The following is an 18655-nucleotide window of genomic DNA, read 5'->3' on the forward strand; positions in this document are numbered from 1 at the left end:
GCACGACTCGTGAGTGCTTTGTTCTTTTTATTATCCTGCCTATTCTAAAGTCTCTTCTGTCATTTCCAAACACAGAGGGAGTCTTTTCAGAGACCACCCAGGACCGTCTCTCCAGGACACTGCCTGCCTTTAACACCACCCTTGAAAAATCCCAATTTTGGGGTTTTGGGTTTTGGTTTTTTTTTGCTATGAGAATCTTGAGCAAAAGTTACACACCATTTTCTCCTGCCTAGAACACCACAGGGCAATAGTCATATCTGTCTGCAGGAACTGGAAAAGTGAAAGATAGGTCCAAAAAAAGCATCTTGAGAAGATGCGTGTAAGATACTGGAAGGTGCAGGACTAGAGGATGGCCCTTCTTTACCACCTGAGGTAGCTCTCAAGAAGTTCTTCATTTACTCCTTTTTTGACTTAACATTATGACACCAGAGAGTTTTCAATGCTTCACGGGGTCTGAGGAGCAGAGTTGAAGTGGGAGAGAGGTTAAATGACCTTACCTAAAAATCACCAGGGGCGTCAATGCCGTGGTCAGTGACGGAAACTCTGGATTTACAATCTAGTCTCTCCTCTGTTGTTGTGGGTTTAGAGTGAGGATTATGCCCAAAATTGCCCCGAGGCCAGGCAAGGTGGCTTAGGGCAAATGAAGACATCCAACTGAATCTTTCCTCTTTTGGATATTAGGTTTTAAGGAACCGGTGCCCAGACTACAAATGTGCTTCATCTGGAAAATGCGCTCAAGCTGCCGGACTCGGCTCTGGACTTGAGAGCGATCCTGCTGGGAAGATTGCAGTGTGGTAGTTCACCACTAAAAAAGGAATTTTGAACAAGTGCCAGTTAGAAATCTGGCCTGGGCCTGACTGTGTCATGGAGTAATTTCTGTGATTTTTAGCAACACATAAAAAGCAGCAGAACAAAGCAGAGGAAATTCCATAGGTGGAAGCATGCCTTGATTCACAAGCACTTTGTAACTATTTAGAAGCGGTCAGTGTAGCAAAATTTGTCAACTCTTGCAAGCAGTATAGGCTCCATTGCAGCAGGGATGTAACAACATCTGCTATATGAAAAGAACAAACCTTCCCCCGTTTTGTCTTAAGGTACAATTCCACCCTGGCCAACGTTTCTGTGTTTTGGTTTTTTTTTTTCCTCCTTGTAATCCTAGTTGTTGAGCTCAACTAATCTATGTTTGAGGCCAGGAAACAAATTTTACTCTGTTTTTAGTCCACTACAATCGAAAAGGTAAGTTTGCATGGGAAACACTGGATTTACGGTGTGATTCCTGTGCAGCGGTGGATGATTTACGATGAATGCTGACTGTTCAAACCAGTGACTAATTCTCGCAAGAAAGAATTAACTAGGAAAAAATAAGCGTTTTCTGTCTATTCCTCTAGGTGGTGCTACACTATAGTATGAGAAGATTACCACAGTTACAAAAAGTACTACCATTTTACAAAGCCGTCCCTCCTTTCCCTGGGAGGGCTGTGCATGCTATTTACTTTCCTTGCCTACTTGCATCAGGCTGTTTGCCTTTCGGGAAAGCTCGTCCTACTGGCGTGCCTGTCCTTGCAGAACACGGCTCCGCGGGTTATTCCTATCACTGTGTCTCCATCTACTTGAGGAGTAAACCTGCTGTGCAAGGCAAATGGAAGAAACTAAGAATTTGGACACTTGCTCAATGAAAGGGGTGGGGGGGCATACAGGGGATTCTTATACTTACGTCATACTGGCTTCCAAAGTAGGAGTATTTCAGGATCTATATTCTCAGTTCCCTCCTCCAGAAGCAAGTGTGAACATGGCACAGGGACTCATCCTTCCTACTACACATTTTCAACAATTCTAATGCATTACCGTCCTCATCCTACTCTGCCCGCGCGCAGGCATCCCAAAGTCCAGAGCAACTTGCCAAGCAGCAGCTAATTAATTAAATTCTTTCTGTTTTAACACCAACAAGGCTGCTTGGGCTGTAACACATGGCAGATCACGCTAAGATGAACTCATTCCCAGTCCTGCAGGTCAGAGTAACATGACATACATACCCTTTACCTCTGCAATGGAGAACTAGCATATTTAGAAAATAAAGGTGGTGGTGACAGCAGCTAAGAAATGACACTTCACATTTACGAAGCCATTAACGTGATGATGGGGCTGAAACTTGGGAAGGAGCCGTGCTGCCCACACCCCTGTGCCCTTTGCTCAGCATGCTTCAAAAAGAAGAGTCCTTTAGCAAATGGGCTGGCAGCTCAGAATGGAGTCATGAGGCCAAAGTCAAGGCTGTACAGAGTCCAAGGCAAATGGAAGAGAATTTACACTTCCCCGTATTTCCTCCCGACGGCGCAGAGCTCCCCCTCAAACCTGGCTGGCATGACGTGGTCCTTCTGTCTTCAGAGCCCCTGCAATCGAGAGAATTCCTCTTGGAACACGAGTCACTTGACCTTACTGAAGTGAGGATCATGACATAATTAGCACAACAACTAACAGGATGTGAACAAGACTTTAAAAGATCTAGATTTTGGTCTTTTTGCACACAGAGTCCTTAGCAGACACTTCCTTGGGAGACAGTGCCCTTCTACTCCTCTCGAGCACAGCTCCCCATCTGCAGGGGACAGTGACTATTCCCGACTCCACAGGAACAGGCAAAGGAGGCGTAATTACACCACGGCCTGGAAGCGAACACGTGTGCTGGTTAGGGGTTTAAAGGGATGTTAGTAGACCCACCACCTAAAGATACCTATATTGCTTCTAAGGTCCCTGGGGAGGCTCTGGGAGTGTCCCCTCCACCGTTTCTCCAGCCCCACAAACACCCAACCCGCTGTAAGCTGAAAGGTTGACGGACTCGAGCAGCGATCGACCGCCTCCTCATCGCCTACCTTGGTGCCGTTCGTTCCGCTGGCTCCTCTCTGCTATTCCTCCACAGGCACGGCACAGTTTTCCTTGTTTTCTGATGGAATCGCGAGATAGTCTGTCCTGTAGTCGGAGGGAAGGAGGAAAGCATAACCTCAAGTGCTACAGTGCAAAAAGCAGTTTGGGTCCATTCACCCTTGCAGAGATACCGAATGCCCGTGAGTATCTCTAACGTAACAAACGCCACCCGCAGAAGATGCTCGCAGTAGGAAACTCTCCTCGGCACAGTCAGGAGCAGACACTGAGCCTTCCCTACTGTTAGATCCTACACACGCAGCCTTCCTACCATGTACAATCCCCAAGCCAAATATGTAGAAAGATGGGAACAGGCCAGTATAAAAAATCAGAATGTCTCTGCTGTGTCAGCTGCACCTGCGAGAGCTCTCTGAAGGCAGCCCTGCCAGGAGAGCACCTCTGCGCCGTTCAACGCCCTGCACCGGGGCCGCGCTCCCTCCCCGGGGCACTGTGCAAGCGCGCTGCCTCTTTTGTCACTCCTACACGTTGCAGCGGTGTCAGGCAGCAAACATCAGCTGGGAACGTGCAATAGCAAAGTTGGGTCTTGCAGTCTGAGCTGGACTGAGGCATCTGGAGGACCCTCGCACAACAGCTCGTGTCTGGAGAGATTTCACACTTACGCATTTTCCTGGGCAGCCTCCTCTGCCTTAGAGACTTTCCTGTAGCAATAGACCATTTCTATCAGTAGCCACAAGGTGAGGAAGACCAGCAGAATGTACATCATAATTTCTGAGATGACCGAGGTGAAGTCTTCTCCAGCTGTTAAGAAAATGAAATAACCTCTGATCATTTATACGCGGCTCCACAGACACTTTCCACCCTCGTGTCATCCTTCCTGACCCGCCTTGCCAGAGATACCCAGGTGTCACTACACTGTGAGGGGGCAAAGGAGCGGGAGCAGGCGAGGCTCCCAACGGGATACGCCAGCAGCGACCCCACTGCGTGTTTCCAGTGGAATCAAACAGGCACACGCTTGCGTGTCTTGCACTCCGCCACCCGCACATTCACAGGGATCGCTCCCCGTTAGCGATCTCATCTTCACACCCGCTTTCCTTCGTGTGTCCCTACTCCCTGGTGTTACTTTATTGTGCCGCCAGCGATTTGAAAGAGATCAAAACACAGAGATGCTTGTGGGGAAGAAGGGAAGAGAGGACACAGCAGAAAAAGATGAGGGCTAAAAGCTCACGTCCCTCTCTGAAGGGAACAGCAGAATTCCCACTGGTTTCCAACAAGCCAGGATTTCAGCACTGAACTCAGCAAAACCAAGAGGAACAAAGACTGAGGAGCACCGCAAAGGGAAGGAGGGACTGGGAGAGGGTGGAAGCGAGGGACTGATACCAAAATGGAGAATGAATCGTTCCACGAGGGAGGGGGTGGAAGCAAGGAAGCAGCTGCTGCGGGTACCCTGGCAAAGGCTGTGCTGTAGCATCCTGGAGCTGCCAGGGGAGAAGCGAGGGTTCTGAGCGGGGAAACTGCAAACCTCTGCTTGTTTCTTGTGCCTGCCCAGCTGTTGCCCCAGCCTGCCGAGCTTATTATACCTTCCCACATTCACACACAACCACTCAGAGCCTAAAAAGAGGCTGCAGCCGGCAATCAAAATGCAGGTCTTTCCTCCTGAACCCTGCGTAGCGTTTGTTGTGGATAATTATCTGGCAGCTCAGTGTCCCTGCTCCTGCAATGCAATGAAAAACTCTACCCCTGGATGACAACACCCACGGTGAGTTAAGGCACAGCACGCTTTCTGCCAATCCTTCGTACCCTCCTCCACCACGGTGAGGTGGATCAGTCTGGAGCTGGTGAAGAGAGGTCGGTGAATCTCAAACTCAAACTCCCGGGTGATGTTACAGGTGTAGATACCCGAATCATTCAGGGTCACATTTAACACAGTGATGGATACATCCTGCATGTCTTTACTCCCATTCCACTGTAACCGGCCACTGAAGCGGCTTGGAAATTCATGGTTCGCTTTCCTGTACTCGTAGATCTGTGAGGAAATGTGAAGGGGTTTCTGATTAATCACCAACTCGTATCTCGGACAATAAGACAGCATATGCAAGGAAGAACATCATCCTCCGGCTACACATGTGTATGCTGTGGGATATGGCTCCCTTAGTAACAGCAGCTATTCATATTCTATCGTCCTTTACCTCAAAAATCTGAGACTACTTTACAAAAGGCAGAAAACTGAATTATCTCCATCACAGAGGCAGAAAAACTAAGGCACAAAAAAAACAGACCCACATGTGGACAATGACACAAAAGATCAGCAATAGAACTAAAAACTAGGATCCTGCAGTCTCCGGGCCTAGCCTGTCAGTCACTGCGTGTAAGATCATCTTAAAAAGGAACCACAGAATAAATACAGCAAAGAAACAGTCATTTTCGGTAAGCCCTGGGACATTCAGCTGAAACGGAAGCGTTGCAGGATAAATATAACTGCATGAAAACGGTACCTCGGAAGAGCAGAGCTTGGGTGGCTTTTGCAGGCCTAATCTCCTGCAAGTTTCTGGCTGACCACAGTCCCTGTCATTAATCTTCCCTACCCTCGCGCACTTTCCTTTGCAATCTTTGGGTTGCCACTGGCAGATGTATGACCCAGGTCTCTGACAGTGAATTCCCGTCTCATTTCTTAGCGCGGCCCCTTTAGTTCTCAGACAGTAAGAGAATGTTTGTCATCTTGCCTGGCCCTGCTCAGTCGCAGTGAAATGCAAGCACTGATCTAATGCTTCATACTCAGATAAAACTGCTAAAAAGGTGTGCACTCAGCCTTTATCTTATTCTCCATTTTACCAGTCTTTCTTGCGTTCCAGTTACCCTCGGTCTGTAGGATTCCTGTTTTGATTCACTCTGAAAACAAATTTTACCTTTTCCTGACAGGGATCCAAACCAACTCAGAGATCCTCCCACCATCAGGACACCACTGCTTTCTCTGAGGCAAAACGTGGTAAATTCCATCCTGCAGATTTATCAGAGCCCTACTTAACCTCTAAAGAACAGCTTTGGGATTCGGAAGTGTCCTAAGAATGGAGACTTGACCCCACACTTCTGTTTCCCTTCTTGATTTCCTCACGTACTAGACTTTACGTATTCAAGGAACGGAACTGGACGTGTATGTACGAGCCCAACTGTTTGAACTCAACAGTAGATTCTGGCTCTGCCTGCCGGGAGTTCATGCTATGTCTAAGTGTGGAAATCAGCTTAGTGAGGAAAAGACACTTCAGTTACTGCTCAGAAGCGGTGCTGTGGAACCTCTGGGTGAAAATGCTGCAGAAATTGTGAAGCTCTGCAGCTTGGAGCTGAACTCCAAGCTCCTCTCTCCTCCATGGTATGAAAGCAGCCTGCTGGGCATTTCTATAGACTTTGAATAAGCACATGGCAGAAAGCTTTCATTCATATTTGGGTCTCTGCTTCCCTTAGAGAGTCCTCCTTGGGGATCCTGCTGCAGGACAAACTTACACTCTGAGAAATACCTTTTGACTTCTCCCACATGAGTTCACTGGACTGTTTCACAATAAGACCTATGAAAACAAGGCCTCAGCTACCAAACATACATACAGGTTCATCTTTTCCACCCTCCGGCCTGTAGAACCATTCCACCACCGTGCTGGCTGTGACCTCTTCCCTCTTCATGCAGGAGATGCAGAGTAGCTTCATGTGTGTTCCTTGGACAGCCTCTGTCTCAGAGGGAACTTCAACACATACTGCAGAACAAAAACCAGCTAGGGAAAAGGAGCAGCAGAGAAGAAGCGTAAGACAGAATTAGAGAGACATCAGTTATCCACATCCTGGCATTTATGATCGCATCATCCCAAATGGAAAACCGTTTCATTCATTACTAGCACCCTCTGACAACAGATAAGTCTCAAATGCCAAATTTTACCAAGCTTCCTTCTCTGAGATATACATAATTCATAATAATTAACAGAGGGTGAGCGCTTCATGCGGATTTACCTCTCCAGCATCTGCTTTGCCACAACTTTAATTTTTCCCATAGTAATTAATGCCACTTTAGAGGCATTGTTCGTTCTCTCCCATGCATGCTGAGCATGCTCCTCCTACAGTAGCAATTACAGACTGGAATGAGAGAAAGCCCAGAATTCAAGCGTGGAGGAGCAGCTCGCTCTTTGTGCTAAGTTAAAAGGTCTGGACCTTATAATCTGGCAACGTGTTCAAAACGAACTGGGAGGATTTGCCACCCTTCCTGTTTCTAGGTTTCATAAGCAGTACTGGAACTGAGAGGCTTGGACTCGAGTAAATTTGGCAGCGGGAGGAGTTATTGATTTTACATGCATTCTTGTTCAAAATGCTTCCAATCAGGTCTGTGCTAACACTAGCAACTACAAAATACTGCTCTCCCAAAGACACAAAAATCATTGTCTGTGAAGGTACATGCTTGGTGAGAAAAGGAATGCTTCAGCACGACATCTCAGACTGAATCCCTGCTGACATTTGTCCCCTGGGCTAAACGATACTGGGTTCTGTCTGTGCAGACCTGCCCCCGAAGCCTAGAGGTTAGCTCGCGGAAGGTGCTGACTTTGCTGGCTGCTCCCTCCTCCCCAGCCTCTGAGATACCATTAACCCTCTCTCTCGAGCGCTGTATTACCCCAGACCTATCCTGGAAACAGCCAGATTTCAATTCTCCCGTACTACCAGCTCCATGGGCAGCACCAGCTTTCTAGGAGAAATAAGGAAGAAGCTACTGGACCATGCTTTACTCTGGTTAAACGAGACACGTACAGGCAGATATGCCCCACGCAGAGCTGTGGGTGTACGTGCACATCAGCTGTAGCTGCGTTGGGAAAAACGAACCAACGTTTTCTCGGCTGAAGCAGAAAAACTGGTAATCGCCATGAAATAGTTTTACTCCAGGTTATATAGGCTGCATGGAAAATTAGCACTAACGTGCACTGCTTAACGGTTTGCACGTCCTCCCTGAGGCAACTAAATGTTAAATTACATCGCAAATTTCAGAGCAGCAGCAAACAGGAGACAGTAAAGGACTTGCACGAGTATTAAAGCACACGCTTTGTGCCCTGAGTCTACTTAGCGGTACCGTATTTTCTCCGCCCGCGTTAACTCCGTTACATCCCTACTGACTCTACGTGAACGTTGTTTCCTTCTCCTTTTGTAAACAAAAAAGCCGCTTCGAGGCTGGTCTTCCTGAGAGTGTTAAGGGAACCTTGCTAGGACCAGCGGTGCCTTACAGAGCCATCCTGCGCGAGGCGAGCACCGCCTTCGGTGGAGACCCTGGCTGAAGACAACGCGGAAGGGAAAGCACCTACCCCAGACCACCAAGGCGACCGAAGAGGCACAAACCAGCCTGGGCAGCGCAGCCATTGTTCCGAGCCAGGGGCGACTCTCCTCCGCCGGGCAGCGGCTCCCGCTCCCTCCTCGCCGCGCTCCCGGCGCAACAGGATGCTCCGGGCCGCGCCGGGTGGCGAACTGGGATCTACCGGGGAGCCGAGGGGGCCGGTTCCCCGGGGCACCGGGATCCACGCGAGGGCTGGGCCGGGCTCCCCACGGCAGCACCACGGACAGGGCCGCGGCCGCGGACAGCTCCGCTCCGCGCGGGCGCGGCCGCCTCCTTCCTCCTCCTCCGCGGAGCAGCAGGTGGCTGCGCGGCTCAGCGCGGGGCGGCGCGGCCCGGGGCTGGGAGGTGGCAACCGGCGGCCCTTTGTTCTGCCGTTCGGCAGGGGAGGGGAGCGCGCATCGCTGCGCGGGGGCGCAGCTTCTCTGCGTACCGGCAACGTCTGCGCGGAGCCCAGCCTAGCCCGGGCGGGGGGCACGGCCGGCCCCAGGCATGCGCGGCCGCCTCCCTCCCTCCCTCCTCCCACCCGCCCTCCCCCGGCCCCGGGCTCCTCCCGGCCGCGGAGGGGGAGCCCCGGGCTCGGCTGTCCCCACCGAGCCGGGGGCTACCGGGGCTCCTGCGGGGCCACCGGAGCGGCCAGCGCTCGGGCATCCTCCTGCAGGCTGCACGGAGCGGAGAGGGGGCACCGGCCTCCAAACTAAAGCCATGGAGAGGGGGGGAGTTATCCACGCGGGGTCAGAAAGGCCTCTGCCTCTAAATTAGGGCTTAATATTAACGTCTGCACAGCTCTGAAGGTCACAGTTGGAAATAGTGGGAAATCCTCTCTCCTCATGTTCCAGCCTGATTTCCCAGGAGTTTAATGCCAGCAGCAGGCTGGGCTTTCTCCTCTTGGACTGGGGCCACTGTGGCCCGAAGGGCTTCTCCAACTTTGAAGGTCACAGTGGACAGAAAGGGAAAAATAAATATGAAATGCTCGTTAAATGTGCTCTCTCTTTTTAAAGCATCTGCTCCGATGGCAGCTCAATAAACAGCACGATCTATTGAATTAAACCTGACCAACCCCACCAGAGCACGACACGTGAGCAACTCGCTGTGCCAAAACTCGGAGCGCAGACGGCGAGACCCACCCGAACAGAGACACTTGCAGCCATCGGAAAGCATCAGCTTCGAGCCCTTCAGCCGGCCACAACGCTGCTGGTGGTGGCCACCAGCTCTGGGGTCCCCGGCACCAAGGGCACACACACACACACACGCAGTCTGGCCTCTACTCTGCTTAAGTAGAGCAGGCACAGAACAAAGCCAACACTTTTCCTTGATATCACCTAATCGTGTTTGTATCAGCAAGCGGCATTCATCATCTGCCGATAGCCACACACAGAGCAACTGCTCCACATCACCCTTTACAGCCTCCTGTGACAACTCCAAGTAATTCCTAGCTAAGGACATCTTCCTAAATCCTTGCTCTGCTTTGTTCTACTGACAGGTTACTCTGCCCTGTTCCAGCCCACCTCTGGCTGTGACCCCCAAAACCTTTGCAGCCCTGAATATTACAGCAGGGCCTGACCAAAGCCACACCAGCCCCCACACGCTGGCCGCCAGGCTCCCAGGCCTCTTTGGGTTACTGCGCACTTCTACCCGCAAATGACTCAAAACCCCACCTATTTAATGTATCTCCCAGGAGCCAGGTGTGACTATGGGGACCAACAGCTTGCGAGTCAGTGGCCTGCAGGCACCAGCAACAGACTTCCAGTTCCCCCCTTAGAAGCCGTGAATCTCCAATATTAAAATCTGACTTTTAACCACAGGAAGACAAAACGGCAGCCACGATACCCAGAGATGATGGAAGGATGTAGCCTCCTCCACGAAGCCATTTGTTTTTCTTCCGTTGCCCCTTGCTATATTCGTAACAACTCAACAAAGAGAAGGGCAGGCTAAGCCACAGGGCTTGCTCCTATCTCTTCTGGAACAATCCAGCCCGTGTGTGGCGGATGAGAGTGCTGATGGGGGGTTTTTAATAGACACAGGAACTACAGGACGATGTCCCCGGCTATCTTGTTTGACAACCACCTGTTTCATGAAGTACAGTGGAAATCACATCTGTTCTCAGGAAGCCAGGTGCACTGCCAGAAAACACAGAACGTGGATCAGCAGTGCTGTACTCTTTGTGCTATGGCTGCTCCAATTACATCTATTATGGAAAATCCTGTCAGGGAGGAGAGAGAGGGTCTGAGAGGATTAAGAGGAAGCAGCAGCTCTACAACACTGATTCTGGCAGCAGCCTGACTGACCCTTCAACTCTTTCTACTCCTGCCTCAGCACAGCCCTGCCATCAGGTGCCTTGGTGCTCCCCCAGGTAGAAACAGAATCCCTTTTCTCCTCTAACCCCAGGCACTCCAGTACTCACCTGCCACTCAATTTAAATGACAGTGACAAACAAACATCCTAAAAAAGTAACAAGTTGTCATGGAATCATAGAATCACAGAAAGGTTTGGGTTGGAATGAACTTAAAGACCATCTAGTTCCAACTCCCTGCCATGGGCAGGGACACCTTCCACTAGCCCAGGTTGCTCAAAGCACATTTCTGGCTCACAGTCAGTTTTCCATCCACTGATACCCCCAAGTCCTTTTCCACAGGGCTGCTCTCAATCCCCTCGCAGTCACTCGTGTACAGACTTCAAGCACTTCCTGCTAGACCGGTGTTCTAGCTGCTACGTAAAGAAGAGAAATTGGGCTCAGAGGTGGAGAAAAAATCTGGTGAAACTGGGCTTGGATTTGGGTGGATTGTAACACAAAAAGCCAGGGAAGCAGATGGAGATCACAGCCTCTCCCCCAGCTCTGGAGAAATTTATTTTTCACCTAGAGCATGCTTTGTGTACTACAGACAAAACCAAAGGTGATTTAAAAGAAATACTTGTAGTTAGTCCAGTTCATTAAACTGGTGGTTTTTTCAAAGAAAAACTTCTCTGGAGTATTCAGGGATACCATATGTTTTTAGAATGAAAGGATAAGATGCTTCCATTCTTGCTATAATCTGGGCTTAGCTGGGAACCACTCCAATGCCTCCATGTGCTTATTTTGAATGGACAAATGCTGCTCAGCCCTCTTCAGGAAAACTTGCAAATAAACGGGATGCCACATTGGAAACCTGTTTTAATTTTCAGCCCTGGTGTGCTGAAAAAGAGATGGAGAGCATGTATTCTTCAAAGGCAGGGATGCAGAGCTGCTCTTTCTTGCCCTAACACGGCCCCGATGCCTCCAGTGAACGGGCTGGAGGAGAGGTGTAAGCCTTAGGGTGTAGGATGCTCGGCACCACAAAGCCCTCAGCCATTTTGGCACTCCAGAGGAAATGGTGAAGGGGACTGAATGTTGAGAGAGAAATCTTGAATGCTGGAAGAAGCAGCCCAACTTATCATGCGGGGGTTGCTATGGCAACCCACCCAGTTAATGCTTCACAGGGAAAAAAAAAAAAAGGAAAAAAAAAAAAGAAAAAAGGCTGGCACTTCTGCACAGGCACAACAAGATGAGGAGATAAAAATAATTTCAACGCCCTGCCCCCACTAATTGCTCACTCTCGTGGTCCCTAAGCCAGGCTATGGGAGTGGGAACACAAAACCTGTGTGTCTGGCTGCCCTGTGACAGCCGTCTCGGCGGCTTCCTCTGCCATCCGCAATCACATCAGCTCGCTTCAGTGCAAACATCCTCTTTATTGTGCAGCTAAACATCCGCAAAGCTCGTTCCTTGCACAGCCCCTCCTGACTGTCAGGAGCCAACACGTACCCACCACTGGGATCAACTGCTCCGAGACAACCATCCCAACCTCAAGGCCACCAGAGCTGTGCAGCCACCAACTAACAGCGGTGCGACCCCCCTGACGCACAACTGCTGGAAGAAAGAATACGAAAATGAAGAGAGCACCCTTTCCTCTTGCTCGCTGCTGCTCCCACCGAGCAGCCTCTAGCCGGTATGAAACCAGTAACGGTTTGCAGAAAAGTCATACAGGATAACATTAAAAATGTTGAATTTAATGGAGGTAGGCATCCTTCCCACGCACTTTAAAAACCATTGTACAGAAATCTATAGCAAGGGAAGACTTCTCTAGTTGCCTTTACAGGGTGCCTGGAGGGTTATACAAGCTCATTCAATTTTCTCTTTCTCACACTCAAGTTTTAAAATGCATTCTCCATGTACCTGCCAACGTCTGGGTCCCCGTTGGATCCTCTGCACTACAGACAACTCCAGCTAGACTCTTCACACCTCTCTCCATCTGCAGACCTGCATTTCCAGCTGATGCGCAGTTCCCAATGCTGGGGACTAGGTCTGCAGCGTTCCAGTGCACCCAGCCCCAGCTGCATGCCCTTCCCACCCCCCAGTATTCAAGAAGGTAGGTCCCCGTTAAGGTTCTCCAGATGCAGGTACCCAGAGTGACTGTGCTCTCTCTGTACAAATACCTGCCTGCATTTGTGTTGCATCATTTTTTGCCAATTCTGCCATCGCCCCATGCAAGGTGAGTGGGGTTCCCCACGTGCATACCCCCAGGATCCCCGAAAGTCACGCCCCACACTGAGCAATCACTCTGTTTTCCATCGCACACGTGCTGCAGGGCCTCTTCCCACTACACACAGATTGTGCACGTTCTTGATTTACTGCTGCCACCTGAGCTTGGCTCGGCTTCCTTCATGCCTGCAGAAGAGGCCAACTGATTTCCAAGGCAACGTTCTGACCCTTTAATGCCAGCTGCTCTCCCTTTCTGCTTTCGTGGAGGAGCCACAAGGCACGGTCCCTTTGCCATCCTTATCTCCCAGAGCAAACACAGGCTGTTCAACGTGTCTCTCTCTATTCTCGGCTGTGAATTGTTTTTCTTTCAGGAGTGAGAATAAGAAGGACTGGATATTAGAGCGTGACCAAGAAGTGACTGCCCTGGCAAGCAGACTGCTTGAGCTGTTTGTGAGCCTTGAATGCTTTTCATAGCGGTGCTCCCTGTCAGAAATTCTTCCTCAGATGCAGACCAGTCCTGTGGAAGCCAAAGCCTGCGCATGCACAGAGGACTGGCAGGGTCTGGGGACTTGGATCCCTTTGAGCAGCAGGTGTGCTCCGAAGGCTGGGTTGAAAATTCTCCCCTCCGTGTCCAAGGAACGCACCAAGCTACATTCCTGCACGTTGCTAACACTTTGTGGTCAGCAACTAAATAAAACCATTTTTTCAGACCTTTAATACAAGCCACATTTAGGGGTGTGTTATTGTATACATCCTGGAAATTCTAAGCCCTGGTGTTGGTCCAGGTACTTTTGGGGTATTGTTTTCTGGGACTCAGTGCCAATAAAATCAAGTAGTGCGTATGCACATCAGCAAGCCTTTGTGTGCTGTAACTGAAGTGCTGTTTTACCAATCTGGAGTCTAATGAGGTGGCACTTTCACAGACATGCTTTTAGGCCTCTCCTCAGCTCATTCACTTTAGCAGTGGATGAAAATCCATTAGCGTGTCAGATTGCCACACATATTCATTCACATTTGCTCATTTAATTTCTGAATTCTTATGTTAGTAAAATACACAAATGCCTCAATTATTTTAGCACCGTGCAATGACTGCATTTGTGTAAAGAAAAGCTTCTTCAGCAAGTGTTACTGTCTTACCTTGCCTGGACCGAAGTGCTAGCTGCTGCTTTTTTTTTTCCTTAAAGGTGAACAAGGCTGAATCTCCTCCCAGCTGTCAATAAACACAGACACACACCTTCACTTTTGTTTCCAAGTCCCCTAGAAAACAGCTCTGGGCTGCTTCACAAATGCAGTTTGTTTTCACAGGAGTCCAGAAAAATGCGAAGGATTCCAAGAAACTTTTGTATTGGAGATGTTTGGTCAGATGCACTTATCTTGCAGAATCAAGTCTCCCATTGTGAAAAAGAAACTTTTTTGGTCTTTGGCTATGTTCTACACCTTCCATCTGTGGGTTTCCAACTTTCTCCTCCTAGTAGCATAATTTGTCATCGTCTTCCATCTAAAATGACAAGCACATATGTAATACATTAGACATCACTCAAAAGAAAGAAGAAACAATTTTTCCAGCTTGAATACAACAGATCTGAAAGCTTTTTTTTTTTTTTTTTTTAATGACAACGAGGAACATCTCCCCAGTCAAATTCAAAGGTGCTGTGTAAAACTGGAAGTTACACAGAGCTTTGAATCTGTAAAATATCACTTTCTCCTTCAAAACCACCATTTTTAAAAGGGAATCCCTTGCTAGCATTGCAGCGTCTAAGCAGGCACCTTCTGCTAGAGTTTGCTTGTTTTTCATAGTTGTTTTATTAACTTTAAACAAAGAAAAAAAGAGAAAAAACCCAAACAAATTTAGAGTAATGGTAGGTTTCTATCCAGAGGCCAAATACCGTGCAGGAAAGGAGAGATTACATGGAGAAATCCCTAGGGGGGGCATGGGGGAAAGGGAGAGAGAGCACATGTGCGTGCGTGTACATATGTACGTAAGCGTGTGTTGCAGGCAGGAGATAAAATAAGGGTGCTGTGCAATCCTGGAAACCACAGGCACTGTCCCGCAGGTCCGGCAGATAGCGCTGTCCCCTCTGCAGCACCGGAGGTAAAGCCAAGCTCCTCTTTCCGGAGACATTTTTTAGGCTATACAGAAACAGCGTCACTGTTTTGGTGTTCTCCTCATCTTTCTAGCTGCATCCCCTTATCATCTGGTGTTATTACTGTTAATTATTCACCTCAGAGAGTTCCCATCACACACAAGACACTTTACAAATGCTGGACTAAGAGCTCAGCGTAGCCTTTCTGTCCCACGGGTTAATGCCCATGAGTTTGTCAGTGTCCCAGCTGGTGACTGATTAAAATAATTTCTGTATGAAAAACTCTCCTGAATTTCTCTAACAAATAGATGATGGGTCTGCATCACCTTACACCTTTTCCCCAGTTACTGTGAAACTCTACAGAGGTACATCAATTCTCAAAAATGGGTGCAAACCTACATTAAAGTCACACCTGGTAATTGAATCAGCTGCAATACTTCACGCTTTACATGCAAGTGAAAATACTCCCCTTTCACCCAAAAGATAAGGAGTTCTTGATTTAACAAGACCATGAAATCCCTGCAACAGAATAGCTCTTCCATTGGTGCCTGTCCAATTCTAAAAGCACGTGGCCATAAAGGACTTATGCGACACATAATCTCGATATGGGCTTCAGAAATAGATGTCTGTGACATGATAAAAGCAAGAGGGATGCAGCAACTCCTCTCCAGACTGAATCCTGGAATACAGTACCAGCTCTGCTCCACTCCACATGCTTGCCTTGCCTTCCTCCTCTCCCTCACTCCTCCTGCTTCACCTCTTGCTGCCCTCTATGCCCTTCCCAACTCCTGTCCCTCCCACAGGAACCCTTACTTTCTCGGTCATTCTGCTTTGCCTCTGCCTTGCCAACTCGTGACCATTATCTGCAAGCTTTGCCTGCCCTTGTCCCCTGACCGCCCAGTTGATGGGCACTCAACTCTTTGCTCCATGGTGCCTCTAAAGATCAGGTGATTTACATTGAGCAGAGAAGACACTCCACAAAAATAGACTGTACTGCATGCAGTAACCAATTACAGTGAGTCACTACTTTTTATAAGAAACTGCAGACTATATAAAACACTGGCCTTGTCTATAATTAAAAAACCCCAATGTTCTGAGAAGAATGAATCTGTAACTGTTGATATCAGGTACAGATCTCAGTGTGTTCCTGCCAGATATCATCCAGTTCTTTAAGATAAAGAAAATCGTAAGAAATCAGAACACGTCTGTGAGATCAGACAAGCTGGAAGGTACAGGGAATAATTCAATCCCACCATCAGCCCTTGAACATAACATAACGAAAGCGCCCTTAGCTCCACAGCCAGCAGACAGGATAGCCAGCTACCTGAGTCATGTAATTGCTTGAAGGTCACAGAGGTTGCTTATTCCAAGGTCAGCTGAAACCAGGTCATTGGCTCAAGTCTATGTTTTGGCAAGGACTAAAACTCAGTGCCAACTGCCAGCAACGTATGGAGGATGAATCAAGTTCAAGAGCATTCTTGGTCCTAATGGTCAGGTGCCATTATTACCTGCCCACACTCAAAACTAAACAAACCCAAACCTAACTTTTTTGGAGAGCACTTACTTTGGAAAGAGAAACAGTTTCCTTCTAGTGCTGGAGATGGGGCTGTCCAACTCAAGAACAAGGGACACTGTTGATGTACACTCCCTGATCACTCACACATGCAGAAATATCCATCTGAGAGACCATCTAAGGAACCTGAAGGTGCACAAGTCCATGGGACCTGATGAGATGCATCCAGAGGTCCTGAGGGAGCTGGCAGATTAAGTGGCTAAGCCACTATCCATCATATTTGAGAAGTCATGACAGTCTGGTGAAGTTTCCGCTGACTGGAAAAGGGGAAACATAACCCCCACTTTTAAAAAGGGAAAAAAGGAAGATCTGGGGAACTACAGGCAGTCCATCTCACCTCTGTGCCTGGCAAGATCACGGAGTGGATCCCCCTGCAAGCTGTGCTGGGGCACATGGAAAATAAGGAGGTGATTGGCGACAGCCAACATGGCTTCACTAAGGGTGAATTGTGCCTGACTAATTTGGTGGCCTTCTACAGCAGGGTTACAGCGTTGGGGGATAAGGGTAGAGCAACTAACATCATCTACCTGGACTTGTGGAAAGAATTTGACACTGTCCCACATGACATCCTGGTCTCTGACTGGAGAGACATGGATTTGATAGGAGCCACTGGGTGGGTAAGGAATTGGCTGGATGGTCACAAAGAGTTGCGGTCAGCAGCTCGATGTCCAAGTGGAGAGTGGTGATGAGTGGTGTCGAGTGGTGTCCTCAGGGGTTGGGACCAGTGCTGTTTAACATCTTTGTTGGGACATGGACAGTGGAATCGAGGCACCCTCAGCAAGTTCCCCACCAACACCGAGCTGTGTGGTGTGGCCAACACGCTGAGGGAAGGGATGTGCCATCCAGAGGGACCTGAACAGGCTGGAGAGGGGGGACTGTGCAAACCTCATGGAGTTCAACAAGGCCAAGGGCAAGGTCCTGCCCATAGGTTGGGGCAATCCCAAGCACAAACACAGGCTGGGCAAGGAGTAGATTGAGAGCAGCCCCAAGGAGAAGGACCTGGGGGGATTAGTGGATGGAAAACTGACTGTGAGCCAGCAATGTGCGCTCGCAGCCCAGAAAGCCACCCGTGTGCTGGGCTGCACCCAGAGCAGTGTGGGCAGCAGGGTGAGGGGGGGGGGATTCTCCCCCTCTGCTCCACTCTGGGGAGACCCCCCTGCAGTGCTGGGTCCAGCTCTGGGGGCACCAACATCAGAAGGACACAGACCTGCTTGAGCAGGGCCAGAGGAGGCCACGAAGATGCTCGGGGGGCTGGAGCACCCCCCTGTGAGGACAGGCTGAGAGAGTTGGGGGGGTTCAGCTGGAGAAGAGAAGGCTCCAGGGAGACCTTAGAGCGGTCTCCCAGGACTTAAAGGGGCTACCAGAAAGCTGGGGAAGGACTCTTGATCGGGGGTATGAAGCTGTAGTTGCCCCCTCCCTGGAAGGGTTCAAGGCCAGGCTGGACAGGGCTTTGAACAACGTGGTCTAGTGGAAGGTGTCCCTGCCCATGGCAGGGGAGTGGAACTGGATGGTCTTTAAGGTCCCTTCCAACCCCAACCATTCTGATTCTATGAAATACAGAACATTGGTACAATACTTCCAGAAGGCCATTTTTATGAGTACCACTTGCTATCAAAAAAAAAAAAAAGGCATATTTGTTATTACTTATACTTGAGAGAAAAGCTTGCTGTTCTTTCTGAAGAGAATTAAGTTTTATCATCGTTATTCTTATGCATACATTTGAATAATCAAAACAGGAAACCACTTGGACTATAATCTCTTCTTCTTTCATATTTGTATAGATTCAGCATCACAGGATCCTTGTCCAGGTACAATTATCCAGTGATAACAACTGATTTTTGAGAAGGAATCATGCTGATCGTATCCGAGAGAAAACACTATAGGAAAGAACACTATGCAGATATATTCCACTTGGAGAGACACATATATATCCCTCTATATAAAAGTGGTTATGTTGGGAGCCATCCACATGGTCACAAATGCCCTGTAAGAATGAGGTGAAAGGCTACTTATGTGACCCACTAAGCAGTGGCATGATCATTGCCATTCCAATGGCACTACACATGGCCACCAGCCCCTAACAGTACACGAGTTAGTAAACTCTGATCATTCATGCACTCAGAATGCTTGCAGTACATCTACAGCAGCTAGTTTATACTTCTGTCACGCAATGTAAACAATCCTTGATTAAAAACATTTTTGGAAGTACAGTTTTCATTCGACAACCCCAGGACATTTTATATTATCAAGACTCTCTACAGGCTTTTCTGTACAGGATCAGC

The 18655-nt window shown here is 48.9% G+C and overlaps 2 protein-coding genes across 2 annotated transcripts in view; both read right to left on the minus strand.

Moving 5' to 3' along the window:
• Window positions 1-14: 14 nt before the first annotated feature.
• Window positions 15-8715, minus strand: SCN3B (sodium voltage-gated channel beta subunit 3). Its single transcript, XM_074849003.1, is given in 6 exon segments — window positions 15-2387; window positions 2865-2961; window positions 3534-3672; window positions 4672-4897; window positions 6469-6632; window positions 8196-8715. Coding segments are annotated over 5 exon segments (1113 nt in total). The 3' UTR covers window positions 15-2387; window positions 2865-2897.
• Window positions 8716-13859: 5144 nt separating this feature from the next.
• Window positions 13860-18655, minus strand: part of LOC141933892 (uncharacterized) — a 98741-nt gene continuing 93945 nt past the window's right edge. The window contains exon 61 of the mRNA XM_074848991.1: window positions 13860-14214. Coding sequence (XP_074705092.1) covers window positions 14148-14214 — 67 coding nt within the window. The 3' untranslated portion in view covers window positions 13860-14147. The remainder of the gene's footprint in view (window positions 14215-18655) is intronic.

The sequence above is a fragment of the Strix aluco genome, chromosome 23, assembly GCF_031877795.1.
Source record: "Strix aluco isolate bStrAlu1 chromosome 23, bStrAlu1.hap1, whole genome shotgun sequence".
Taxonomy (NCBI): Eukaryota; Metazoa; Chordata; class Aves; order Strigiformes; family Strigidae; genus Strix; species Strix aluco.